Source organism: Pterocles gutturalis, unplaced genomic scaffold (assembly GCF_000699245.1).
Source record: "Pterocles gutturalis isolate BGI_N339 unplaced genomic scaffold, ASM69924v1 scaffold43427, whole genome shotgun sequence".
NCBI classification, from domain to species: domain Eukaryota; kingdom Metazoa; phylum Chordata; class Aves; order Pterocliformes; family Pteroclidae; genus Pterocles; species Pterocles gutturalis.
Genome location: NW_010117001.1, coordinates 1 through 25,059, shown reverse-complemented (window position 1 = coordinate 25,059; position 25,059 = coordinate 1). Strand labels below are relative to the sequence as shown.

Genomic DNA, 25,059 nt, shown 5'->3' with positions numbered 1-25,059 from the left:
GATTTCAAAGAATATTCCTACAACTAAAGATGTTGAACCTCTACTTGAAATTGATGGAGATATACGGAACTTTGAAGTATTTTTGTCTTCTCGGACACCTGTTCTTGTTGCACGTGATGTAAGAACCTTCTTGCCATGTACTGTAAACTTAGATCCCAAGCTACGAGAAATCATTGCAGGTGAGTATGCTTTCAAATAAATGGAAACTGACAGTTGTATTGTTTCTTTTCATTTTAGTTGGAGCTACTTTGCACGTTACTCAGAATCCTGATTTGTTCATCAAATCACACCTTCAGGTTGTCTTTGATTTCAGTAACAGGCCATTTGGTTTCACTTAGTAGCTTTGTTGTAAAGGCCAGATCATGTTAGACTAAAGCATCTCTTTTGGAGGGGAGAATCCACTGTTCTTGATTTGAAGACTGCTTTAGCAGATGGCAGAAACCAATACACACAATGATATTTTAGTAGTAGAGGTGCAAGTTAACTTCCAGATCTTTGTTAATGATTTTGAATAGTGTCAGTAAGATCCTGAAGAACTGAAGCCGGTGAAACAAAGTGGAACGTCTCCATTTGATGTATACCCCAGTAGATACCTGTGCAGTTGGTACCCGTGAATTGCTATAGTATGATATTTAAATTCACCCTAGAGTGAGTGTTATTTATTGTGCAGTGGCTGTTAAGCAGTTATCTTTACTTGCTTGTAGTCTCAAAACATGCAGTCAGGTGCAGTATGTTATTTTCTGTGAAAACACTCTGCTCAACATAAAATGTTCTGACCTCTCACTTGCTGCTGTGGCTTGATGTGATGCGTGGTATGGCACTTCTGGGCTTAGGAGTTGCTGTTGGCTCCGAGTAAGGCTAAGGCATCCTAAGATTTCTGTCTGTTAAGAGATGCTAAAGCTTTGAAGAAAACTAGAACTTTACATTACAAATAGGATCCTTATGAGTCTTTGGTATGGCAGTCAGTATTCTAGGTGGGAACTGAATTTGGGTATTAATAGTTCTCTTTGGCTGTTTCTTCTGTCGTGACACTGTTCTTCAGTTTTCAACTGGAATCCTTTTTGTTTTTACTTTTTTCCAACTTCCTTCTCTGCACTTGGTAGCTGCAGTGGGATGCCCTAACTTTGTTCACAAGCACTGTCTCATTAATCTCGAGAAATTGTACAGGTCTGATTCTCACATCAGACGTACTCACCATCAGAGATATACTTGGCGTGATCTATTCCTGTAGTTCTTCCCATTTGGGTTGGGATTTGTAACTTGTTCTCTCTGAGAGAGAATGTTTAGAGGCACTTAATATGCTACGTAAATTTATGCAATAAATTGCCCTAACTCTCCTAAAGACTCCTGTGTATATGTGATCCTCGGAGAAGTCAACTGAATGCAGCTGAAGTGACATTTGTCATTCTACTTGAGGAGTTCTGATTAGATTACACAAAAATGTGCTGTAATGAATTGGCAAACAATAAAAACTTTTTCAAATATTGCAAGCAAAATTTCATTCTTTTTTACCTTTTTATTTCAGATGTTCGTGCTGCAAGAGATCAAATGAATATCGGAGGACTTCCATATCCCACGTTGCCTTTACATGAGGCACCTGCTAGAGGAACATCTCTGTTCAGTCAACCCTCATCAGCTTGCTCTTCTACAACCTCTTTCAATGGACCTTTCAATAATGGAGTTTTATCACCGCAACCTCACAGCAGTTACTATAGTGGTATGACAGGACCTCAGCATCCATTTTACAATCGGGTAAATAATCGAGAACCAATTAACATTATTCTGATTTAATCTGGTAATATTGCAGATGTCATCTGTAAAATATTAAAAGACCTATGCAAGTTTTATATAGGAATGGAGAAAAGTCCAAAAATTGGTGAATTTCACAGGAGCGTTTGCTCTCTGTAGGCTGGGGGAGAAATGTGGTAAATTGCATCAGAAAAACAAATTACACAAGGGGAAAAAAGGTCAGATAATTTTGAGACACTGTTCAATTGTAGGATATTGCAGGGTTTTTAAAATTTTTGTGGGGCAAACTGTGCTCAGTCATTCACATACTTGGTCACAGACATTGGAAGGGATCCCGGCTTTTTCTTGATGACTTTGGTTAAAACATACAGAAACTCAAGTGGGCAGCTACATCACAGGATGCATGTCTGTCTTCCCTTTTGCCTCTGTTTAAAGTTATTCTGGGATCTTTTCCCTAAACCAGTGTTGCACTAGGTTAAAGGAATTAACATAGATTGCATAAAACATACATTTTTGAGCTATTTGTGGGCCTCACAAAACAGTCCTGGGCATGGCTCACTTGAAAAATGAGTACTTACTGTATGGTTGTACTTGGTCTAAACTTTCTATTTTTGTGGGATGTATTCAGTATTTTTAAACTTCATTTTTTACTTATTTTTTTTTTCTGCAGTAATATCAGGGGAAAAAAATAGAAAGCTAATATAAGTCATAGCTTACTTCTATGTACAGCAAATGGCCTCAACTTTAAGTAGATTTGACTGTAGGTGAATGGTTAGGTTAATAAGCTGGAAAGAAAACTGAGTTATTCCTAAATCAGTGCTTGTTAACCAAGGCAGAAAAGAGTACACGTAGCAGAGAACATTGTAAGTTATCTGTTCTAAAATTATTCTTACATACCCTCAATATAGTGACAATATACTGTTTTGTTGAAAATAACTTAAAATTACATATATTTTAAAGTAGTCCAACACTGATAAATGCTTGTCATGTGAATCTTTGTGCTGATACTAGCTCAGCTTTTTTAAAGTAGGTGTTTAATTGAAAGCCCTGGTTTTGTGTCTGTGTTACTGTACATGACAACATTTAAAGTATGGAGTGACATAAAGTTGAAACTTGTATGGGTCTTTTGCCTCTAGTAAGCTTTAGAAAAGCAGTTATTGGGGAGTCATAAGCTGTTCTTACGATCAGTTTATTTGTTCATGTGTATGAAGTGCATACACAGGCTTACAGGCATGCTTTTTTGCCTGCTGAAGACTAAAATATTTCTGTTTTGGCCTTTCTGTCTGGTCTGTACTGCCCTTCTAAGGTACAATTGTTTTTAGTGTTTCCCACTTACAGATATTGTCAAAGAGCTATATTCATTACTTTGGAGTCATAAAGGTACTGTCATGGACACCACATACTGAGATAAGTTAAGAGAGCCTTACAATAGTAGAAAATTTAGACTGAAAGGCTGCTTCCTTCAGCATTTTCAATCATATTTCACTTCTCAGGTTTTTGTAAGAGTGTTGTTTAAAAAAAGAACAGCAACTGAAGAATAGGCTCTCCTCTGTAGAAGATCCTGAGAAGAGGTCTTGGATACCTGCGTGACACAACACAATGGGTTCAAACATCTCTGTGGAAATGCCTGAATTTTATGCAAAAACACCCTGAGTTCTGGCGATAGATGCCTTATTCTGACCAGTAAATTGTTCCTGTCCTATTGTCTTGAAGCATTCTTTTTTGCTTAAGAAAAAGGGCTTTGAGCTCTTGGGGGGAATACTCTGTTTAGTTTTAGGAAATACAGGTTTTTTTATTATGTATGGTTCTGCTTTGTTCTTTAGATGCTCTTATGTTACGGACCTTGAGCTTCTAGTGACATCTATTCATTTTTGGTTTAAAACCCCATTCTCCCTCTGTAATGCTGTAAAGGAAAGGTTGTAGGCCCATGTAGCAGCTCTTCAACTCGGCACTTTGGCTCTCAGGATAGGACTGTGCTGGATGTGTACATTTTACCACTGTCTAATGGCCTGGTTGCAGACTTGGAGAAAAGCTCTAAACTGGTTTATGCCCAACATGTATTTCTGTTGATCTCATGTTTTCACGGTATCGGTATTATTGTACTTCAAATGAAGATCGAGTCTGTAGAGTTCAAGCCTATAATGGAGAATGAATCCCGTGGTTGGGAAGCAGTGGAGCAGCTGAAGTGAGCTCAAGGCATAATTAGAAATTATGAAAGAAATGTAAGAGAATTGCCTTATTGGACAAGTTTTTTTCTTGTTTGTAGTTTGATGACTCGCAACCAACAAACAGGTGCTCCCTATGTGTTTCTGAGGATAGTCTTTGCAGTGAGAGCTAGGCACTTGAATGCAGTATGATCATTAAGCATTTCATGCTTGGGGGTTTTTCCATAGGGCTTAAGCTGTTAATGGAAAATCCAGGCATTTAATTATTGTAGAAATAATGTGAACTTTTTTTGAAGATAGTTTAATTTCCAGAAAACACCATAGAGTCCATGCCTTCTGACAGTGCAATAATTTTAAATCAGTGAATTTTCTGAGTCATCCTACACAAACCAATAAATGTAAGGCAAAGGCTAGGTGTTGGTTCTCCTACCTGTTCAAAACAAACCAAACTTCCCCATGTAGGCTAATGGTTACAATGCATATCATGTAACTTCATATGTGAGTGTATGAATTTTTGTGGTGATTGTTTGAAAGAGCATGCAGAGACTACCTCTAGCAGCTAAGAATACGAAAACGTTTGTATTTTCCATGAATTACTCGAAGTTGTACCATATGCTAAGTAATTGATGTGTGCAGGAATTAAACTTCGATTTCTCAGTTTATTTACAGGTGCTTTGCAATGCAGAGGTTTTTTTTAGTCCTTCCAAAGTGGAATATTACAACAAATTTTACTCCTCCCCCATAGATTGGCCCTCAAGTCATAAAATTATTTACTCTGTACGGAATTTGGTGCAGTGGACTAATCAGAATCTTGTCATGTGCGGAAACACAAACCAAATAATATGCTCTGTTTTGTTAAATAGCTGGATAATACAATTTTGAAAATGCTATGTATAGAAATGACAAACCTGTAGTACAACCATTGTTTTGAGATTTGTAAGTTTTGGTTTTTTGTTGTGGTTTTTTGTTTTTGTTTTTGAACTGGGTAATGAGTTGAAAGTAGTGAGCACTGTAATCCCACTTTTCCTAAAGTCTAAAGACTCTATTGCTTTCCAGTACATTGCCTTGAAAGAGAATTGATAAGGAAATGAAAATCTTTATTTCAAAACCTAGCTCAAATTCACAGGTACGTCAAAACAAAATTTCACAATATTGGTAAAGCAGTTTGTACTTTTTAACTGCTTTACCATTTGTAAGGTTCGTGACTCAAATGCACACTCAAGCATACACAGACATAGACACACAGACACAGACGCACGAACACACACATGGTGTTGCATGCCAGTGGGTAGCATGTGAATTTCAGGAAACGTGTTCATACAGTTGGTTTTAGCACTTGAAAGACTGGAGCATATGGAGTCATCTCTTGTAATGGAAGTGTATTTGTAATTTTGAGATCACTGCATATTCTAGAAGTGACTTTATTAAAAACCTGAGTTCTTATTTGGACCCTTTACACTGTGCTGATAAGATTTTTAAAAACTTGGATAGTGTTTGTTTTCTTGAAATTTGTTACTAAAAAGGGATAAAAAAGAACCTGGCTATAAAAATAGTAATTAGACTTAACTGACATTTGTGGGAAAAACATGTATTTCTGTTTTAAAAGATGTTTTTTGATTTTTTTTTTTTAATAATTGTTAGCATTGTCCTTTAAAATGGTTTTTGTATTGAACAATATGCATTAACAGTTTTACAACAAAACAAAGCTCAAATACTGTCTGCTATAAAAATCTCGTAATATATTTATAAAATGTAGTATTTGTGGAAGCCTTCAGATTGGTTACCACAAATATGGGAAGTTCTAGTGATGCTATTATGTATCAATTTTTTTTTTTTTTGTACAGTTGTCTTGAATATTATGAATTGTTCTAAGTTTTACTGAGCATCTGATTTTTAGTTTAGCAGGTCAGAGAGGGTGAAATTATCAGAATTATCCTTAAATTATCCTTTTCTCATATTCAGAACAGAGCATAGCTACCAAAACCACTCCAACTCTCTTCCTCCAGAAAACCATGCCAGCACCCATTGGCTCTGAGGAGAGTAGAAAGGAATCAGTTGCTGAGGGATTTTGAAGAACTTGATTGTATTCTGTTCAATGCAAAAAGTAAAGAAAGCTATTAGTAATTGCTATTTTCACTTTATTAAACTCAACTAGAGGATGTGTTTTGTTGAAATGATTTTTATTTTATTATTACATTTTGATTTGTGTAATTGTTTGTCCCTTTTTTGTTACATTTTTTTTTCCATAGCCATTCTTTGCCCCATATCTTTACATGCCAAGGTATTACCCTGGCAGTTCTCATCTCATCTCACGTCCACCACTAAAAACGAGTTTGTCCAGAGATCAGAACAATGGCCTAGTAAGTATTTTGAAGGATAATTCAAATACTAACCTAGACAATAAATATAGTGAGTAATGAAAACGAAGGTTATTAATGGTGATTCACTATTAGACAAGTACAAGCTCTATATCATAACTATTTTAAGCAAAGGTGTTATTTACGTGTGATGTAAAATGTATTTTGTTTTAACTTTAGAAATTTCTAACAGAGGAAAACCAATTTGAAAATCCAGCTAACGAGATTAGAGGAGCATGACCTGTAATACTGACAGGCAAATACTCTAATGAAAGTAAAGAAATTGATACAGTGTAATACTGTAAGAAAAAGAGTGCTACTTGTAAACTTACGTTCAGGTTTTTTAATAATACAAATTCTGTGATATAGCTGGAGAAGATAAAATGACATCCTTTAATGTTGTAAAGAATACTAAAAATTGGAAGGCCACAGTAAGAAGTTAAAAGCAATGTTTTAAATATTTAAATAAAACAAAATACATTTTGTCTTAAGTATGTATCAGTTGTAGCTTGGTTATGCAAGAATATATAATTCAACTTCATTTACCTGATTAAAAGGAAAAACAAACAGACTTTTCTAGCTTCCTATACAATAATAAAGTTCCTATTTAACAGCATTTATTTTACTGACAGATGGCTGTTCAAATGGAATTAAGAACTAAGAAATGCTAAAAAAGTAAAAACCTCACTTGTCAATCACTTTAATTCTAGGATATTGATACAATGAGCAAAGTTACTAAAAGGTGGTAAAATCTTTACTCACTTAAAGAAATTTCTTTCTGTTGAATTATGTATTATTATGAGATCATTCTCATTTACTGTTTACTTCATATTTTTTGTTAAACCCTTGATCATTTTACCCAAACCATATTTTGTTGTTGTTAGGATGTTATCAAGGAGGATGCTGATGAGGGGCTTCCTTCACCCACAGACCCCTCTATGGTAAATGAGTAGTCATGTGGTGTGGAAATTTTAGCATCTCATTGCTTTTTCAGCAGTAATGAGTCTGCATTAATCATAACTGCAGTTCACTAACACTGCATCAGTGGCTTTGGTGGGCAAATAGAGTAGTTGAAAACTAATGTAGTTCGTGAATGAATTTAAGAGCTAATATTTCACTTGTATGATATTTTCCCCTGTAGTTTTCCGCTTACCTTTCTCAGTAGCTGTGGTTGAGCTTTCAGTAAGGAGAGTGTTGTGATAGCTAAACAGAGTGAAGAATGACAGCTGGTCATTCAGTTCTTAGATTTTAGAATGAAGTAACTTGTGTTTTTTATGGTTTAGTCAACTATCTCACCTGATGCCTACTTCTTTAGTTGGTGGCATTGAGCTATTGCAGTTAACACAGTACAAAACAACTTTTAATAGAAATTCTAAAAAAAAAAAATATTGCCAGTCATAAGCTTATTCTTGAGTCAGAATGCTAATGTCTGCCTTTTCCATGACTTGTTTTTGTTTTACCCTAAGTATTCACACAAAGATGTTGTCTTCATGGGTGTCTGTTCTTACTCACGTATGGGTGATGCAATGGAAAATATACCCTAAAGTTCTCTCTCCCAGGTCATTAGCTACCTTGTGTGAAGGGATGACTTTGGAGTAAGCTTTTCTTGTGTATTTTTGGAGATTCTGATGCCTTCCCTGTGTTTGATTCCTTATCTCAGTATCCCATTCTCTTCCCAGTCCTTTGCAGCTTTTCAGTGCAAGGAGAAAAAGTAAGGACTTGTGAGGAAGTAGTAAGAGTGATGGCTGAAGTATGTGTGTGTCTGTGAGCGTGAGAAGGGACACAGGGCTGGAAAACGGGGATTTAATCTCAGGGCAAAGTAGTGAATGAGTTCCAGCAGCAGACCTGGACCTGGTGGCTCTTCTGCTTGCTGCTCTGAGTATGTATCTAAAGTGCACGTAGGCTGCAGTTTCCAACAGCAATTTAAAAGACTCAAGTAAGTTACGTAGGTTATAGGTGAGAAAATACAGGAGTTAGAACATTAAAAAGAAACTTTGTTTGAAATAATGTTAATGGAGGATTTTATTAGATCTATTTTTGTGTTTAATTTATAATGTGAATCTGTGTAGTACAGCACATCAGATAATTCACTTTTCTAAGACTTAGCAATATTTATCCTACGGTGTAAATCTAAAATTCTGAATTTTAGAAAAGCTCTTCGGTAGCTGACAAGAATGTTGTTACAGTATGGTATTTTGTGTGCCTGACAGGATGCCTGATCAGGGTTTCATCTCTTCTAAAAACACTTCTTTTGTAGACTTTATTGAAATTTCTGTGAAAGGAAATAGTATTATACTTGTTATAGGTACTGCAGTTATCTGTAGGTGATGGGTACAATAATTTCATCCAGCTATTTAGATAGCTCTTAATTGATGGGTCATTGCTACTGTATCAATGATAGAGTTTTTACTTATTAAATGGATTGGTGCATGCAAAGTAATTAAATAAACTAAAAAACTGTACAAAGTAGTTAATGAACAATAAGATGTGTAATTGGTGATTGAAAACAAGAGGAGTGTGTAGAATCAAAATTGTCTTTCCTGCAGAACTGGCAAGGAGCCAGAAATGTTGCAATTTTACTTCTGTGTAAAATAGGGAATAATCATTGTTTTGAATGTTTAAGTCTTACAGGGCAAAAAACCAAGTTGTCAGGAGCATAAGATTTTTTTTATACAGATCATCATTGCTACTCATTGCATGAGTCGGCAGAGCTGTGCTGAGGATACTGCATGATGTAGTGAAGGCCCTGCTGTTGTTGTCAGTCTGACACTGGAGTTGACAGAGTCCTGAAATTTCAGATCCTAATCATTAGTCTTGTAAAATCCAGTGTAAGTCTAGGTTGGCTTAGTGGAAATCAGAAAAATTTTGAGAGCAGTCGTCCTGTATCAAGAATTTGACTTCTGCCACTTCTATATTTGGGTTCTGTTGCTGGTGATAAAACTTGTCTCAGACTGCAGCTTACTGTTCTTTACTGAATGGATCAAAACGTAGCGGCCAAACTAGTAAGTTTACCAATACCATCTATGTAGTTGTATCAACATGAAGGTACATTGCAAATCTTGGAGTATTGGCTTAAATCACTAATGAAAATAAACTTAAGATGCGTTTGCACATCTGTGATGGAGGCAAACTTGCATTTCTGCTGACTTTGCTATACAAATAGTTATTTCCGACAGGAACCGCAAAAATGTCTTGAGTGCTCTTCTGAAGAGTTTATCGTTGAATTGTAGCGTTACCAATATCTGTTCACAGTAGCCCCTATTACGTTAGAAATCAAACTAGCATTAGCAGTGGTTATCTGTCAGAAACTTAATTGAGTGCTTTAGTGTGCATTGTTAATTATGACTTGTTAGGATGCAGCTTGTTGCAATATAATTACTTTGTTCAAATACATTGTTCATACTGCATTGAATACATAATCCCTTAAGATGCAGTGTGTGTGCTTTGCATGAGAACTAAAGTGGCCCAGAGCACCTAGTGTAGATAAACATACAATTCTAAGAAGCTGGAAGTGCTTTTCAAAAGTTTGAGCATGAATGAAAATATGTGGCACGGAAGTTTTCTTATATGGATTTTCCAGGTGATTTTCTGTAGCATTTTTTGTGCTTTGAATATTTGTTCTTAGGAGGAGTACCTTGTCACTTGTGTGGGCGGTGGTGGTTTGCTTTTTGGCGTGTGTGTGTACTTAGAAGTTTTCAAAGTTCTCTGAGATACGTGGTGGTGTAATGTGATCTTGAAATGGCAGGAGAATGTTTGGTTTAAAGGAGGATTTTCCATCAGAAACATAATGTAAAACTTTTATGCAAACAAAATACAGCAAGTGTTGCTTTTTTACAAATGCAAAACAGAGTAATCTACTCGAAGGAAAATGGTATTTGTATAGCATATACTAAATGTGTATTCTGAAGGTCTATCTTAAAAGTTTCATCACATTATGAAAATGTTCTGTTTCTGTCCTAACACTGATTTCCTCTGTTTACCTCAAAGCACGTCATCTGTGTGTTCAACCTTTCTGATGTCCCTTTAAGGTGTTGTTTCTTTTAATTCTGTTTTGTCCTTTTCTCAAAGCTGTGTAAGTCTGGGTTAAACAAAAATAGACAGGTACAGCCACTTTCTGTGAATTATCATTCACTTACTTCAGAGTCATTTCAGAAGCTGTCATACTGGCGCTTCATGCTGGGCTGTCTGTAAACTAATGCTCATTACTAGCCTTGAGGTTTGTTTTGACAAGCTGCTTTTAGCTTTTGCATGGCAAATACTTTTCAGACTAATGTTCTCTAAGCATCTCGTAACAAAACCACTAAGACTGAAAAATGTGTCAGTTTAAGTACAGTTTTAATTCATTTACATGATGACAGTATCCCTAAAGCTATTACATTACTTATTCTTTGGAGAGTGCTTTTTATAAAGAATGATTTGGATTAATGTGCATCTCTTTCAAACAGTTCACGCTTTAACAAAAATAGTCTAAATATTTTAGCGCATTTCTTCATTTTTTTTATACTCAGAAGAATTTCTAAACTAACTCTTAATGCATGCAGAAAGAATGACTTGTTCTTGATTGCTAAAAAATATTTTGATCTGGGAGAACTGTTAAATTAGAAGTGTTTGGAAACTTTTCTTCATGTATTTGTAGATACATGATAGATAATGTATTTAATAGATTCAGAGAACGAAGGCAATCCCTAAGCAGTATGTGTAAGCAATTATTTATTTTAGTAGTGCCACAATGTATTTTGGCTATAGTGGTTTCTTTTAACTGATAAACTTTATTTCAAAAAAAGTTAACATATTAATTAGCTTAATACCTTTTCTTTATTGATGTATTATCCAACTCATACCAATAGTAAATATTGTGTTTATGGGGAAATAATAGACAAAACTGGTATTCTGAAGAAAAACTCAGTGGTTTGTTTGTTTGTTTGTTTGTTTGTTTGTTTTAGAGGAAAAATAGAGATGTGCATAAAAGTAGTATATGATAAATAGTTTATGGATTAAGCTTCTTCCTGTCATCTTCATCAGTGTGATGGTTGGCTTATATCCTTAACATGATAAAGATTTTAGCTGTGCTAAAAATCAGACTAGATTATGCATATGATAACTATTTAGGTATTGTAGGCACCTAATTAAGGAGAATCTGAAAAGTGACTGTCTTGTCTGCAGAAGGAATATCAAACCCCTAAGTTAGGTGCCTAGACTGTAGTGGAGTTATAATGCTTCATTTTTATATAATAATTTAGGTAGACTACCTACCCAGAAAACAGTATCTAAACTTTGAAACTCAGAGTAGCTTAGGTGGGGAGTGTGCCTACCTCCCCAGGTCGGGATATCTCCAATAACAGTAAATTACAAATAACTCTGAGTTTAAATGGTAGTAGGTAATGGGGTTTTGGATTGCTGCCTTGGAGTTAATCGTTAGATAAATTCTTCTTAAATATCCTGATTTAGATAATTTAGATATGGTTAATGCCATTTTGTATGATAATCCTTGGTTTTCGTAAATGATATATTTGGATCTATTAATGTATATTACTTCTGAAAGATTAAATAATTTTCAAGTAATTGAAAAAAAGGTATTACAACTATAAAAGCAGTCTTCATTAGTGATTTGAGGAATATAGTAAAACTTGATTAACTGAACTCTGGATAGTCAAAATACAGTTTTACATCCTAGGGTTTACACGTGTGGTGAGGTGAAGCTTTAGGAACTCTTTTGCATCCTCCCAAAATGGTGCCTGGCCTCCAGTGCTGAAACCAAAAGTTCACATTCAGAAAAGAGGAGAGTGCAACCTCTCTCCCAAGAGGAGGACATGCAGGTTTTTCATAGGTGACAGAACTGGTTCTGGTATTGCTTTTAGGAACTTGGAGTCACTAGCATAACTGTTCTGAGCTTTTCACTTTGCTCCTACTTAATGCACAGGCCCCCAACCAGGGAGAATGTGTTTTTTTTCAAGAGCATAGTCTTAGTACAGTGACTACTTGCAGGTGCATTTGTTTTGTTTTTCCATGCTTTCTTTGAAATTCCCAGAAGCTGGCAACATTAATGGAACAACTTCTGTGTTACAGATCTGAGTTGTGAATAATTTCTACCTAAATCTTGTCAAAGTTCAAGATACATGAAGCATCCTCATAGTATCTTGGAGGGCAGTGGCAGTGCTGCTGTTTCTATACTGTGTTACACAGCCACTTGGCTGATCTTGCGTAAATGGAGCTGACGGGGCCTCTGGAAAATGGACAGATGTTGCTGAAATTACCCAGTGAATCCAAGTAATTGAGGAGTTATGTTTTAGATCATCTCTGTCTGATACTAAATGAGGAGTTCTTAAGACAGGAACATCTAAGTTGTGTCTGCGTTATTTAGAAAAAACAACCAACCAAAAAAACCAACAAACCCAAAACCAAACTAACTACTAAAATCGTGGGTAAACTCTGAGTAAAGGTGCATTTGAGATTGATTAACTGTTAGTTATACTTTTGATTTTTATGTTGTTTTTCTTAAATAACATTATTTAAAAGAGTTACTTCATCACAAAGGGAAGACTCAAGATGCTGTGGTTTTTCTCATATAAACACCTGTAATAAATGTTTCCCAAAATATAGGTATTCTGATTAGTAATTAAAAATTACTGCCTGTGCATTCTTATTCTCATCTCTTAATTTTAAAATGTAGTTGAACACAGCTTGATTTGTGTTAGTGCATATTGTGAAATTCGGGGTGTACTGAGTATTTGAACAGATCTCATGTGCACATTTTCTCACTTCTTACAGGGAGCAGGAGCAGGCACAGGATCAACTGCAGGAGTATCACATGTGTCTCTGAGCACAATGAGCGTGGAAGCTGTGTGTGAGAAAGTAAAGCAGATAGATGGTCTGGACCAGAGCATGCTACCTCAGTACTCTGCAACTATAAGAAAGGTATCAGCTGAATTTCATTAATGTATTTAATACCGAAACGTGGAAGTACACAAGGAAAAGGAAATATTTAGTTGCCTGTTTTCTTGAAAATGTTTACTGAAACACATCAAATGTCAAAACAACATCCTAACTTCTTTCTACATGTGCTAACTTTGGAGGACATTTTAACTTGAGAAAATGCTCTCTCTCAAAAAGGAAAAATGGACTCAGAAATAAAAACACTGATGAAACTCGTTATTTTGAGAAAAGAAGCAAGAAAAATGTTTTCAGAATTGCCGTGTGCAGATAAATAGGGTTGCAAATGTGTTCTATATCCAGGTAGCAACATCTCTCCCTGCCTCCCCCCCTCCCCCCCCCCCCCCCATATTGTCACATCTCTTCTGTTATAAATGAGTGGTGGAGACAGCTCCATTTCTTTCTTATCACATTCCACATCTATTTGCTTCAGAACAAGGTGACTGTGCGTATTCCTGTTACTGATCTTTCCTCTGAGACATTAGCATAGAATCATTTTTATCTTTGTTACTTTTTTCACTGTTCCGTGTACTCCTTTTACAAAGAAGGAAGGGAAAACTATGAAGGTTGTGATTAGTGAATATTTTTGCTGAGCTCACTTTGTCCCAGTGCCTATCATATGTTAAAAAATACAGGGAGGATGTTGGTTCAATGATTAAGAGACAGGCTCATGATAGCAAGCTTCAGCAGTGTTGCTTAAAGCAAGAAGTAGGATGTCAGATTGCAGCTTATTAAGTGTAGCTGCAAAAGATTCCAGTTTCAGTGACTAGAGTGCTAAAAGAATGCTCATCAGTTGTGTCTAATGAGATTCCTCTTTATAGTCTTGCATTTCTTACTACAAGTAATATCATGTAAAAAGGAGGAATGAAAATGGCTAGCCTGGTCTTTTTCCTGGTTTGTTTAAGACCATCTGCTGAGATATAGGAACAAAACCACTGAGATCCCTCACATAAGCAGAGCTCTGAACTTGGGTCTTCTATTTTGTGGCTACTCTCCAAAGACATGATGCCTCTTTTACATTCTGTCCATCCAGAATGAAATGTAGTGAAAATGTTACTGTATTGAATTTGGTGCTGTTGGAAGTTAAGCACTATATGAACATGCCTAACATAAGGAATCACCTTCCTGGAGTACAGATTGTGTTTAGGCACTTCTGTGTTGATCTCTGAATTATGATGAAAATTAGAAAGAAATCTAGTCTTCTATCCCAGGATATTTCTGATGATGGGAGGAATCTAAGCCTGTATTTATGCAGGGAGGGAGCTTGATGGAGGTAGTTCTTGATCTTAGATGCCTCAAGCCAGGAGTCAGATGATGCCTGGGACTTAATTGTCTCATTATCTTTAGATACTTGGGCGTCTGCAGTCCGTTTGTGTTTGTTGAGAAATCCAGGCAGCTGAATGTGGTTTATTGCCTGTGAAATTTTTTACCATTTCCTTATGTCTGTGTGTAGAGCACAATCATATTGCTCTTCATATATCCATTTTTGATGAGTTTAATATTTTCATTTTTTTCATGACACATAGGTTCTTCTTGTCCATCAGGAATCACCAGTAAATATTCTTTTATAAGGATATGTTTATTAGATAGGATTGGTCTTAAGAGTGATGCTGGGGAATTTCACTAGTGGGTCCGCATCAATATATCCAATTTTAATTACCTTTTTAGTCTGTTACTGCTGTGCCATAAGTCTTGTATTGGTAATTTACATTATTTAGTTCTGTTGGTTTAGGCAAATATAAATGGCCGTGTCTTGGCTCAGTGCAACATTGATGAACTGAAAAAAGAAATGAATATGAATTTTGGTGACTGGCACCTGTTCAGGAGCATGGTAAGACTTTCTCTTCAGTATTCAAGTCATCATAAATTAGTATTTTTCATTATGAACCTTATCTTTTTTTCTTTCCTGTTGCTTTCTTGTTACCATAATCTTTGAGATTATAAGTATCGCCTTAAAACATGCATGCATTTATTATTTTGTTAGTCTTTTTGTCTTGAGCACTTCAATGAAGAACTGGTTGCGTATGGATTTGTATCTTAATTGATTGTGAACTCTGAAGTTTTGCCTCCTCTTTTTCTAAAGTCTGTTTTTCCTGTGTGGGTTCTCTTTTCCCTCTTAAAATTTGCCTGTTTTAATGAAATTGTCAGAACTTAATTCTCTTTGAAGCCTCCGTCCTTCTGTTAAAAGTTAGTCAGGGAGTTCAAAGTATATTAATGTGAGGAAGTGGACAGTCAGCCTGTTAGAGATGCATGGCACACAATTGCGTAAGCATAATTTTAAAAGAAACTTAAGCTAAAAATCAAGCCAATGAGATAAATATGCTGCACTGAATGCTATTATTGAAGCATGTGTATAGATACCTTCTTTCTTCCATTTCTCTCCTCCTGGTTTGAGAGTAAATGACAGTTTTACAGTGAGGGTTATGCATCACAGAACTGTGTTTTCTCTTAAGTTTTCTTAGTATATTGTCAGTTTTCTTTCTGAAAATTACCGTATTTCTCTCAACTCCTAAATCAGGCTTGAAAACACTGAGAGTTACAGGATGAGATTTATTGTTAGATTCAGGTTGATTAAACTATAAAACAGAAGTATTTGGTTTTGCTTTTGGATTTGTAATTTATCACTTATTTAGTTCCACAAGAATTCAAGTGTTTTGTGACATACGAATTCTTTTAAAGGTCTTAGCAGTAATAAGAATAATTTGTAAATGCAAATTAATTTGTAAATTAAATATAAATAAAATGTGATTTGCAATAAAGACAATGAATGCACTAGATCTGTGAACAGATTTTTCTTCATACTTTTCCATAATTGCAACCACGTATGCAAGTATGCTTTTACAGTTGTGAATTCCTTGTTTCTATTTTTAATAGAGTTCTTCTGTAACAACTTTGAGAACTTTTTCTATTAATATAACTACATTTATACTGGCTCTTTTTGTGTGTTAAGATACTTGAAATGAGAAATTCAGAAAATCAGGCTGTTCAGGAAGATCCTCGTGGAACGACTGAGCATGTTACCGCTGCAATTCCTCATAGTGAACTTACTCGTCGTCCTGGGCATAACACGGAGTTGCCTCACACTGAGCTTACAGGTCTTTCTGGTCAAGCTCCCTACACACTGAACTTCAGCTTTGAAGAGCTCAACACAATTGGTCTTGATGAAGCTCCTCCACGCCATAGTAACTTAAGTTGGCAGGTATTTAAGAGAGAAATGTATTCTGCTTGCTTACCTGCATGGTAAAGGGCTTCTTACATTTTTGGATACAGAGGGGTCAAGAAATAAATCTACTGTGACAGTTCGAGTACTTTCAGTTCTCAGTCCTGGCAAAGACTGGTTTTGCAGAGTTGTAAACTCCAACTGCACTCTCTGACTCAAAGTCTTTGTCTTTGCCATCTGAAAACTATTCATCTAGATGTTCAAGTAATCACTCTTGCAAGAGAAGAATATCAAAGCTGTCATGCTTTTCGCATGTTGCTCAGGGTGGCGTCCTGCAAGATTTCTGATTATCTTAGTATTCAGACTTTGTGTATGAAATATTTTAGCTATGTGCTTGCCAGATGTTATGCTATTCAAAGGATTACAGATACAATTATTATTAAGGTTTTTTTTAAACAGACAGCTACAGTGTTCCATGACATCAGAGACTTGTCCTGACAATGCATAATCTATTCATGGACTCCAGAGCTGACATTTTTCTAACTACGGTTTCTGCCATAGTTTTTGGTCAATTTTCTTTTGTATCTTATGAAATCACCCAAAGTGTATGATTTTCTTTTGTCCTTCTTAAGAAATAAGACAAATCAGTTGGTATCTAAATAGTGATTAGAATAAAAAAAAACACAAAAAACCCCACCAAAACAAAGAAAACAAAAAAAAAAACCCAACAAAAAAACCCAAAACCAAACCCCAAACATTGAGTAGCTTTTTCATCTCTGATTTTAAAAGTCTGAATTAGAAAATTTTGAAGGTGCATCAAAATAGGAAGACACCCCAAATTGCTAGCTAGATAGCCTTTTAATATTCAAAATTGTCGCTGAAAAGAGGTTTGGTATCTATATCCCAGAGATAGATTTCTGTCCCAAATAGCTCTTTGCGTATGAATGTGCTCTTGCCTGTGTGTGCAGGATCCTGATTAGCCTTACTGTCTGTTTCTAGCAACAGAGTATCAATGTATCTTTTTCAAAATTAACTTTGTTACATTGTTTTTGTGTCAGAGGCACAGAAGGAAGTACAAAAAAATATTTTTTAAAGCGCTGTCTAAAATGCAAGTTTAAATAAATGGTTATTCTGATGCCCATATAGTTATCTGAAATTAAATCAAAAAGAGTGAGCAAGGTAGTTGTCCTTACAAAAACATTTTTCTTTGCCTGATTAAAAAAGAATATTGCTGCTCCTCTGTAAAAAGGCAGAGTACTCCCAGAAATGCACAGTAAAGTCAAATAGTTCTCTTTTTGGTGAGAAACCATAGCTGCTGTGAGTATGGATAAATAGTAGTGAATATGCATAAATAATCAAGTGTTAATATTTCTGAGATTTTTGCATTATGCTTTGGGAATTGAATTGCTTAGGTGTCATGACAGACAGAAGTCACTTAAACACCATTTTCCTTTAGTTAATCGTGTTTAGCTGTTCTCTAGTATTCTAGTGTATACACAACATCACTGATCTTACGAAGAGCTATCAGTAATACTTGTTTAGTAACAGAGGGAATAATGGAATGGTAACCTGCAGATCTTGTATGTTGCTTGCTGGGGGGATTATGAGCATCTTCTGAGAATGAAAGAAACATGTTTTGCATTGCATTCAAGTGCAGAACAAGAAAAAGGGAAAGATGATGAACAGAAACAAGAGAGATAAGAAGATGCGTATAAGAATAGTAAAAAGGTGGAGGGAAGGGAGAATAGAAAAATAGAGAGTGAGAAAGAGAGGGATGGACTCAAGAGAGTATATCTATATAATTAAACAATTCTGTTCTAAATCTTCAATTCATTCACAGTGCTTGAATCCACACAGTAATTCTCTTGCTTACTTTTAGTTTGTCAAAATTACCCAAGTCCTTTTAGTGGTTTGGTTTTTTTTTTTTAAGTAGTGTTTACTAGTAGAAGGTAGGGTTTTGACGTGTGGTTCATTTTCAGTGTTTTCCCAGATAAGGCATACTGTCTCAAACAGTTTTTTCAGGATCTGATTTCTTGTGCACTGCAAAATTGAATAGGTTTCGTAACTTACTGCTTAAGTCAGTGGCTCAGCTCCAGTGCACAGGGAGCTGTACATCTTTTGCTTGGTGGTAGTGAACAGCCTGTTACATGCATGACACGAAGCCGTGTTCAGCCACAGTCCACTCCTTACCTTGGTCAGCTCTGTGCTAGAGCTTTGTTCTAGCATTTAGCTGGCCTGGCATTCTATGCTAAAAGAGGGCAGAGGTGGGGGCAAAGAAGAGTATGTTTGTCTGAGAACTGATTTTTCTGAAATTGGCTATATGCAATGGAATTTTGCCAGGATATATTATGTAGGGTGGGGATTTTTTTTAAATGTTTTTGAGAAATATTCAGCATTTAGGTGAACTCTTGCTTTCTTTTTAATATTAAATGCTAATTTTGTAAATGTACAAAAATGTCTTGACATCCAAATTTAATTGCTTTAGTCGTATACTCAAAAAGAGTTAGCCTTAAATGCATTGGATAAAATACTTGTTTTGTGGAAAACTTATGCTATGGGGACCAACAATAGGAATACTTTGTAAGTTTAGTGAATGTGTGTGATTGCATGTATATGATTATAGTAAGCATATTTTAATTATAGCATTGACAATTTCACTTGCATATTCTATTTGCAACAAAAAAATCGTGTAAGCATATACTTGATGCTTTGAATTATTTAAAAAGATGAGTAAAAGTCAATAAATTGTTCATTTAATTGTTCTCTCTCTTTTTATTCTTTTTATTCCTTTTTTTTTTTTTTTCAGTCACAGACTCGTAGAACTCCAAGCCTTTCAAGTCTTAACTCTCAAGATTCTAGCATTGAAATATCAAAGCTTACTGACAAGGTGCAGGCAGAATACCGTGATGCATATAGAGAGTATATTGCTCAAATGTCACAGTTAGAAGGAGGCGCCAATTCTACTACAGTAAGCGGTAGGTCCTCCCCTCATAGCTCAAGTGCTTTCTATATGGGGCAGAGTACATCAGGGGGTTCCTTGCATTCCAGTGCAGAACAGGAAAAAGGTAAAGATGGTGAACAGAAACAAGATGATGGAAGAAAGCCCTTCTTGCTGAAGAGGAATGATGTTGATTACAGTACTTCAGGTGTTTCTACTAATGATGCATCTCCTTTGGATCCTATTACTGAAGAAGATGAAAAATCTGATCAGTCTGGTTCTAAGCTTCTCCCAGGAAAGAAGTCTTCAGAAAGAACAAGTATTTTCCAGGCTGCAGATTTAAAGCTCAAGGGAGTTACTCTCCGATATCAGAAGCTTCCAAGTGATGAAGATGAGTCAGGAACTGAGGAATCAGATAATACTCCACTTCTTAAGGAAGGTAAAGATAAGAAAACAGATGGCAAAATAGACAAACAGCCCAAATCTCCAGAACATGGATCTGAACCTATTAGAACCTTCATCAAAGCAAAGGAATATTTGACAGATGCCCTTTTGGATAAAAAAGATTCGTCTGACTCTGGTGTAAGATCCAATGAAAGTTCTCCGAATCATTCCCTCCATAATGAGGGAGCAGATGATGCACAGCTTGAAAAGGCAAATCTCATTGAGCTTGAAGATGACAGTCACAGTGGAAAGAGAGGAATTCCACACAGCCTGAGTGGCCTTCAAGATCCAGCTGTGGTTCGCATGTCTATTTGCTCAGAAGATAAGAAAAGCCCCTCTGAAAGCAGCTTGATAGCAAGTAGCCCAGAAGAGAACTGGCCAGCTTGCCAGAAGGTCTATAATTTAAACAGAACCCCTAGTACAGTAACCTTAAATAATAACAGTGCTCCAAACAATCGAGCTAATCAAAATTTTGAAGAAATACAAGGTATCAGAGATTCACCTCAAATTATTCTGCACCCTGGCTCGGGTTCTAATTCAACGGCAGTTCAGAATGAGAACCTGAAGACCGTTGCTCACAAGCGAAGCCAGCGTTCAAGTTATGCCAGGCTTTCAAAAGATTCATCAGAGCTCCACACTGTTACGGCCTCAGAAGGGGCTGGTTTTGGAGAGGAAAGAGAGAGTATCTTGTAAAACGCAGCCAGGTTAAAACAGAGTATACCCATGAATTGTAGCTTGCTTGGAATTCTTTGTTGGTGTGTGGTTACATTAAGCTCTGTAGTTTAAGCTTTCAGTATTGTAATAGGAGGTCTAGATTATTTTCAGTCATTTTCTTGGGAGAGAAGTAAGTTTTACAAGAAGCAGATTACCTCAGACCTTCCCCAAAAATAAAAGCAGTACTTGTCAGCATGGAAAACCAGTTCTTTGTTAAGACACTGTGCAAAGGTTTGGTCAGGGGCAGATGTTACTGAAGTAAGTATGGTTTAATTATTAAAATTATGATGTGATTTTACTTCTCTGTTGGGATATGTATTACTTATCCCTTCGAAACATTCCAGTTAAGTCTGCATACTGGCAAGTAAAGACTGTGCATCTTTGCCACTTAACATAAGAGATGCCAGAAGATTAAATATCACAGCCTGTGACACCCTTTGTGTTAATTAGTGGATTAATGTGTGCAACATATGTTACATATGTTAGGATACCTATTTGGCTGTTTGTACAATTTTACTCTGGATGTTCAGTAATTGCTGTTGACTTTGTGAACTTTGGGTAGAGTTGTGGTAAGGTTTGTAAGGAACATTGTCTTGATGTGTCATTGGAATTGGCAGTTATTTATAAGGTAATACCTTATCATTGATTTAGCAGAGCTATTATTTATTATAGGTACATAATTTTACAGTCACTGATCTGAGTAGATGCAGCCATCTGAGCTACATTAAAATATTGTAAGGATAAAGTATGAATGTGATGTCTGAACTTACAGCGTATCTGTTTCTATGCATGATCTTTCCTTGGTACAGTGTTTATTATTTGGTTATGGAAAGAGAAATAAGCAGTGTTTGCCATTTTAAAAATAATGCATACTTTTTGGAAACTTAGTTGGACCTGTATGCCAGCTTCTTCACTTCTGAAGTACAGCATTTGAAGATTTTTATGTCATCTAAGTAATGTACCTGAATGTTGTTGTAGCAAATACTTGTACTGTCCAGTGAAATCTGCATGTTTTTGAGGAAGAATTGTTCAAACCTGACTCTGGTAGTACAAAGAGAATAAAAAAATAAATTGGCATGTTGGGTTTCTGTCCAAATTTCTATTTATTGCTGTATTTTGTTTCTTCACTTGATAAAAATGTTACATCCATGTTGTTTTGGTTAAAGTACTTCACAGATTTGATTAAAAGGAATGCATTAAGACAATATTGTTATTAATACCATATAAATAAGCGTCAAGTATAAAAATACATTTGGTAGATGGAACTGCCAAAGCAGACCTTTCTAAAGGAAGTGCTGGGAGCTGTGGAAATGTGGCCACCTCCTGCTAGTCCAAAGCAGTAATCTTGCTGTTTGTGGGAGTTAACATGTGCTGATAGCTCTGCATAGCTCTGTTTCTGTCCTAGTGCATCTCCAACCAGATGCCTCCAGTGGGACCATGTGGTTGTGGCCTTTGTTATCGAAAGCAAGAGAATGCTCTTCTATGCCAGTGTCAACAGAGAAAGACTGGCTTTATTTAGGCTCTTTATTTTTTCATTCCATCCATGTCTCACGCTTAACAAGACTGGAGACTGGATCTGTATGCCTTTGGATTGTGTTAAATTTGTGCATTATTTGGTTGAATTAAAATTTACTCATCAGAGTGTTACAGAAGTGCTGGAAACTTGTGTGCACATATCTTTATCTAGTAGAAAGATTATTAGTTTAACTGAAAAGCCTTCCGAAACAAAATAAGAAGCTCCCAAAGCGTGTGTAGCTTAAGTTACTTTGCTGAATCTTTGGGAACACTTTCTTGGTTTAGGTTCTTCCTATTTAAAAAAAAAAAGTACATCACTCAGCTTTCTGAAATTTTTGGGATGTAAAAGCTTTTTACAGAAAGATACTTAGAAGCATTGTTTTCCAAGAGAGGAAAAGAAGTGTAACCTTCCTTATTTAGACATATTCACAGTATTGATGAAAGATACCAATTATTTATTATGTCTGTTAGAGTCCTCAAATAATCCAAATGGATGACTTTTTAATTTTCGTATGGTTTTGAGATTTATTTTTCCTGAAAGTTTTATCCTTCAAGTCTTCACAAAATACCAAAATTGGGATGAAATAGATAGTTAAGTTGAAAACTTTACAGTGTTTTTATCTTATATTTGTTAATACCAGTGTAATTGCTTGCCATCACTAAGAAACAATAGTTACAAGCAAAGTGTCTTTATAAGATTGTACAGGGCTTAATTAGTACTCTCTTTGGGTATGTAGATTCATGCCTTGCATGATGTGTGTACCTGAAATTGTTTCAGTTCCAAATAGTGGTTCAGTCCCGCTTCCTTTAACTGTTTTAACTGCATTATATAGTAATGCATGCTGTAGTTCATATAATCAGGTGTTTTCATGAGCTTGTTATTGAATGCCTTGTTCCTAGAATCGGCAGAACATGAGTGCTTCATAGCCAGTTCAAGGACAGTACGCTACAAAAGCTGTTTGTTAATAGGATGCTAGTGGCACTTAGAATCTGCTTGTGTTCAAATGACCAGACAGAGTGTGTTTTTCTTCTCCATTGAAGCATCTTTTCAATTTTTTTATACAGGTGTTCATAAGCAAACAGAAGAAAGCGTAGTACTGTGATAAAGGGAGAGAGGAAAAGAAACAGAAGAGAGAAATGGAGTACTTAATACAGCACAGTAGTAAGAAGTGTCTTTTAGTACACGATAGATATGTATGTTAGTTACTGTACATGCTTATTGAATTTTTCACATGTAGAATGTGAAAGAATAGCATTTGCAAGAATTAAAAATACACTGCAGTTTCATAGCTGAAACGTGTTTTTTCTGTACCACAGTTGCTATGGTTACTGGCCTGCTTAGTTTGTTGCACAATTCTTGGAGTTAAGAAACCGTAAACAATTTCCAGTGTTGAAATATTAAATGTTAACTCTGTGACTTGTGGGAATCATGGAACCCAAGAGTTCCATGGAAAATTGAAATGAATGAAGAGTATAAAAGAAAAAGACAACTGCAAACTTATTTCTGGTGCTTGCCACTTTCCAGAACTCTTGTAATGATAGTTTACATATCCACTCTAATTTTGGATGACTGAACACTAGAGGAACTTGAAACCATTACTTCTTTGCCCTAAGTGAATCTGAAGAGCAAAGTTTGGCTTGTCCTTATGTTCTGATGCCTGGATGTGTTTGCATGGTAGGGTGAAAATAAATCAATTTTGAAAGGAAAAATTTGATGCAAGTAACATTCCAGGATTTATGTGAGGCTTGTGGCTGATTGCCACCTTTTCCAGTGTTGCAGTTTATGAGAAAGGGAGAGAGGGAAATTCTTACATCCCACTTGTAAAACTTGCAACAAAGTAACGATCTAGTAAAATTTTTGGAGATTCTGGAAGAAGGTTTCCATTTTGTCCCTGTCCTGGTCAGTCTGGGATATCTGATCACCCTGTATGACTTTGCCCATAGAGCAGAATATGTATGTGGTATTAGTGAGTTTTCAGTCCTTAGCTTTCTTATGTTTTCTTTTCAAATACTGTTGATTTTTTTTTTCTTCTGTTATTTTTTCTTTATATAAGCTTTGGAAAACTTTCCTGTGATATGGTTATTGTGACTTTATACAGTATGCTGAAAATAGGTGGTTTCTCTTGTGGTCTGTGGTTCAGCCATCCACTTCTGTCCACAGAATCCTCGAAGCCTGTTTTTTACCTTTGCAGCTCTCATGGGAAGCTCTCTGGACCTCACAGTAAGAATATGGGAAATTCTTTGTACGGCCACAGGACACCCAGTCTTGGATCCCAGTAGCATCTGTTATCCATAGTCTAGCATGTTGCACCCTATGGCCTTGATGATAGATAGCTTTATCATCTGTGACAGCTCTAAGTTTCTAAATGCATGGCTGAGAAATTGCCAACAAAAATAATACCTACCATATCACTGGATATGTGAGGTCTCTTAACTGAAAGCCACAGTTGTGGTAAAATAGAAGCGTTAATACCTAGTAGTGAATTTTCAGACATGTGAGAGAAATACAATGTGCTAATTAGTGTAAGATAAAGGCTGCTTTTAGAATTTGGGCCTTTTCTGTGCCAAATAATAGCTGTAGTGGGGAGAACTTGGAGGAAAATTCAAATTCCAGTTAAGAAGACTGGAAAGACTCTGCTAACCTTACACACCATTTTCTGTTAGCCTTGTGCATTCTATTTTTTAGATTTCAGTTATCTTTATTAAGACACATTTCATCAGTACAAGGGCGGTATGGGGATAATTCTACTTATATTTTTTTTTTCTCCGTGGGAATATAGAACAGTTTCATGAGTTTGCCATGTTCTCACAGGTTTCTGAATTTCATCAAAAAGGAGAAAAATATAGGGAAGTGGGTGCTCAAAAATTTTAATAATATAAAGTATAAAAATATCAAACAATGTTTTCAATAGAACTAAAATTTTCCAAAGACTAATTGTCACATGGAGACCTATCAAACAGTGTTAAAAAGATTGTTAGCTATTTAGCAGAGTATGCAATGTGTTTTGCCCTTTGGTTAACAAATAGAAGCAGATCATAGAAGTCAAAATACAATTAATAGCTGATGAAAAGCTGTTTTTTTTTTTT

General features: G+C 35.8%; 1 protein-coding gene across 1 annotated transcript; it reads left to right on the top strand.

The window, feature by feature from the left end:
* Positions 1-21,531, top strand: LOC104463360 (kinase D-interacting substrate of 220 kDa-like; the record flags this gene model as incomplete). Its single annotated transcript, XM_010075663.1, has 8 exons — positions 1-179; positions 1,526-1,752; positions 6,164-6,274; positions 7,156-7,212; positions 13,040-13,186; positions 14,934-15,032; positions 16,152-16,400; positions 19,168-21,531. Coding segments are annotated over 8 exons (2,338 nt in total), but the record flags the coding sequence as incomplete, so codon positions are not given.
* Between the last annotated feature and the right edge of the window lie 3,528 nt (positions 21,532-25,059).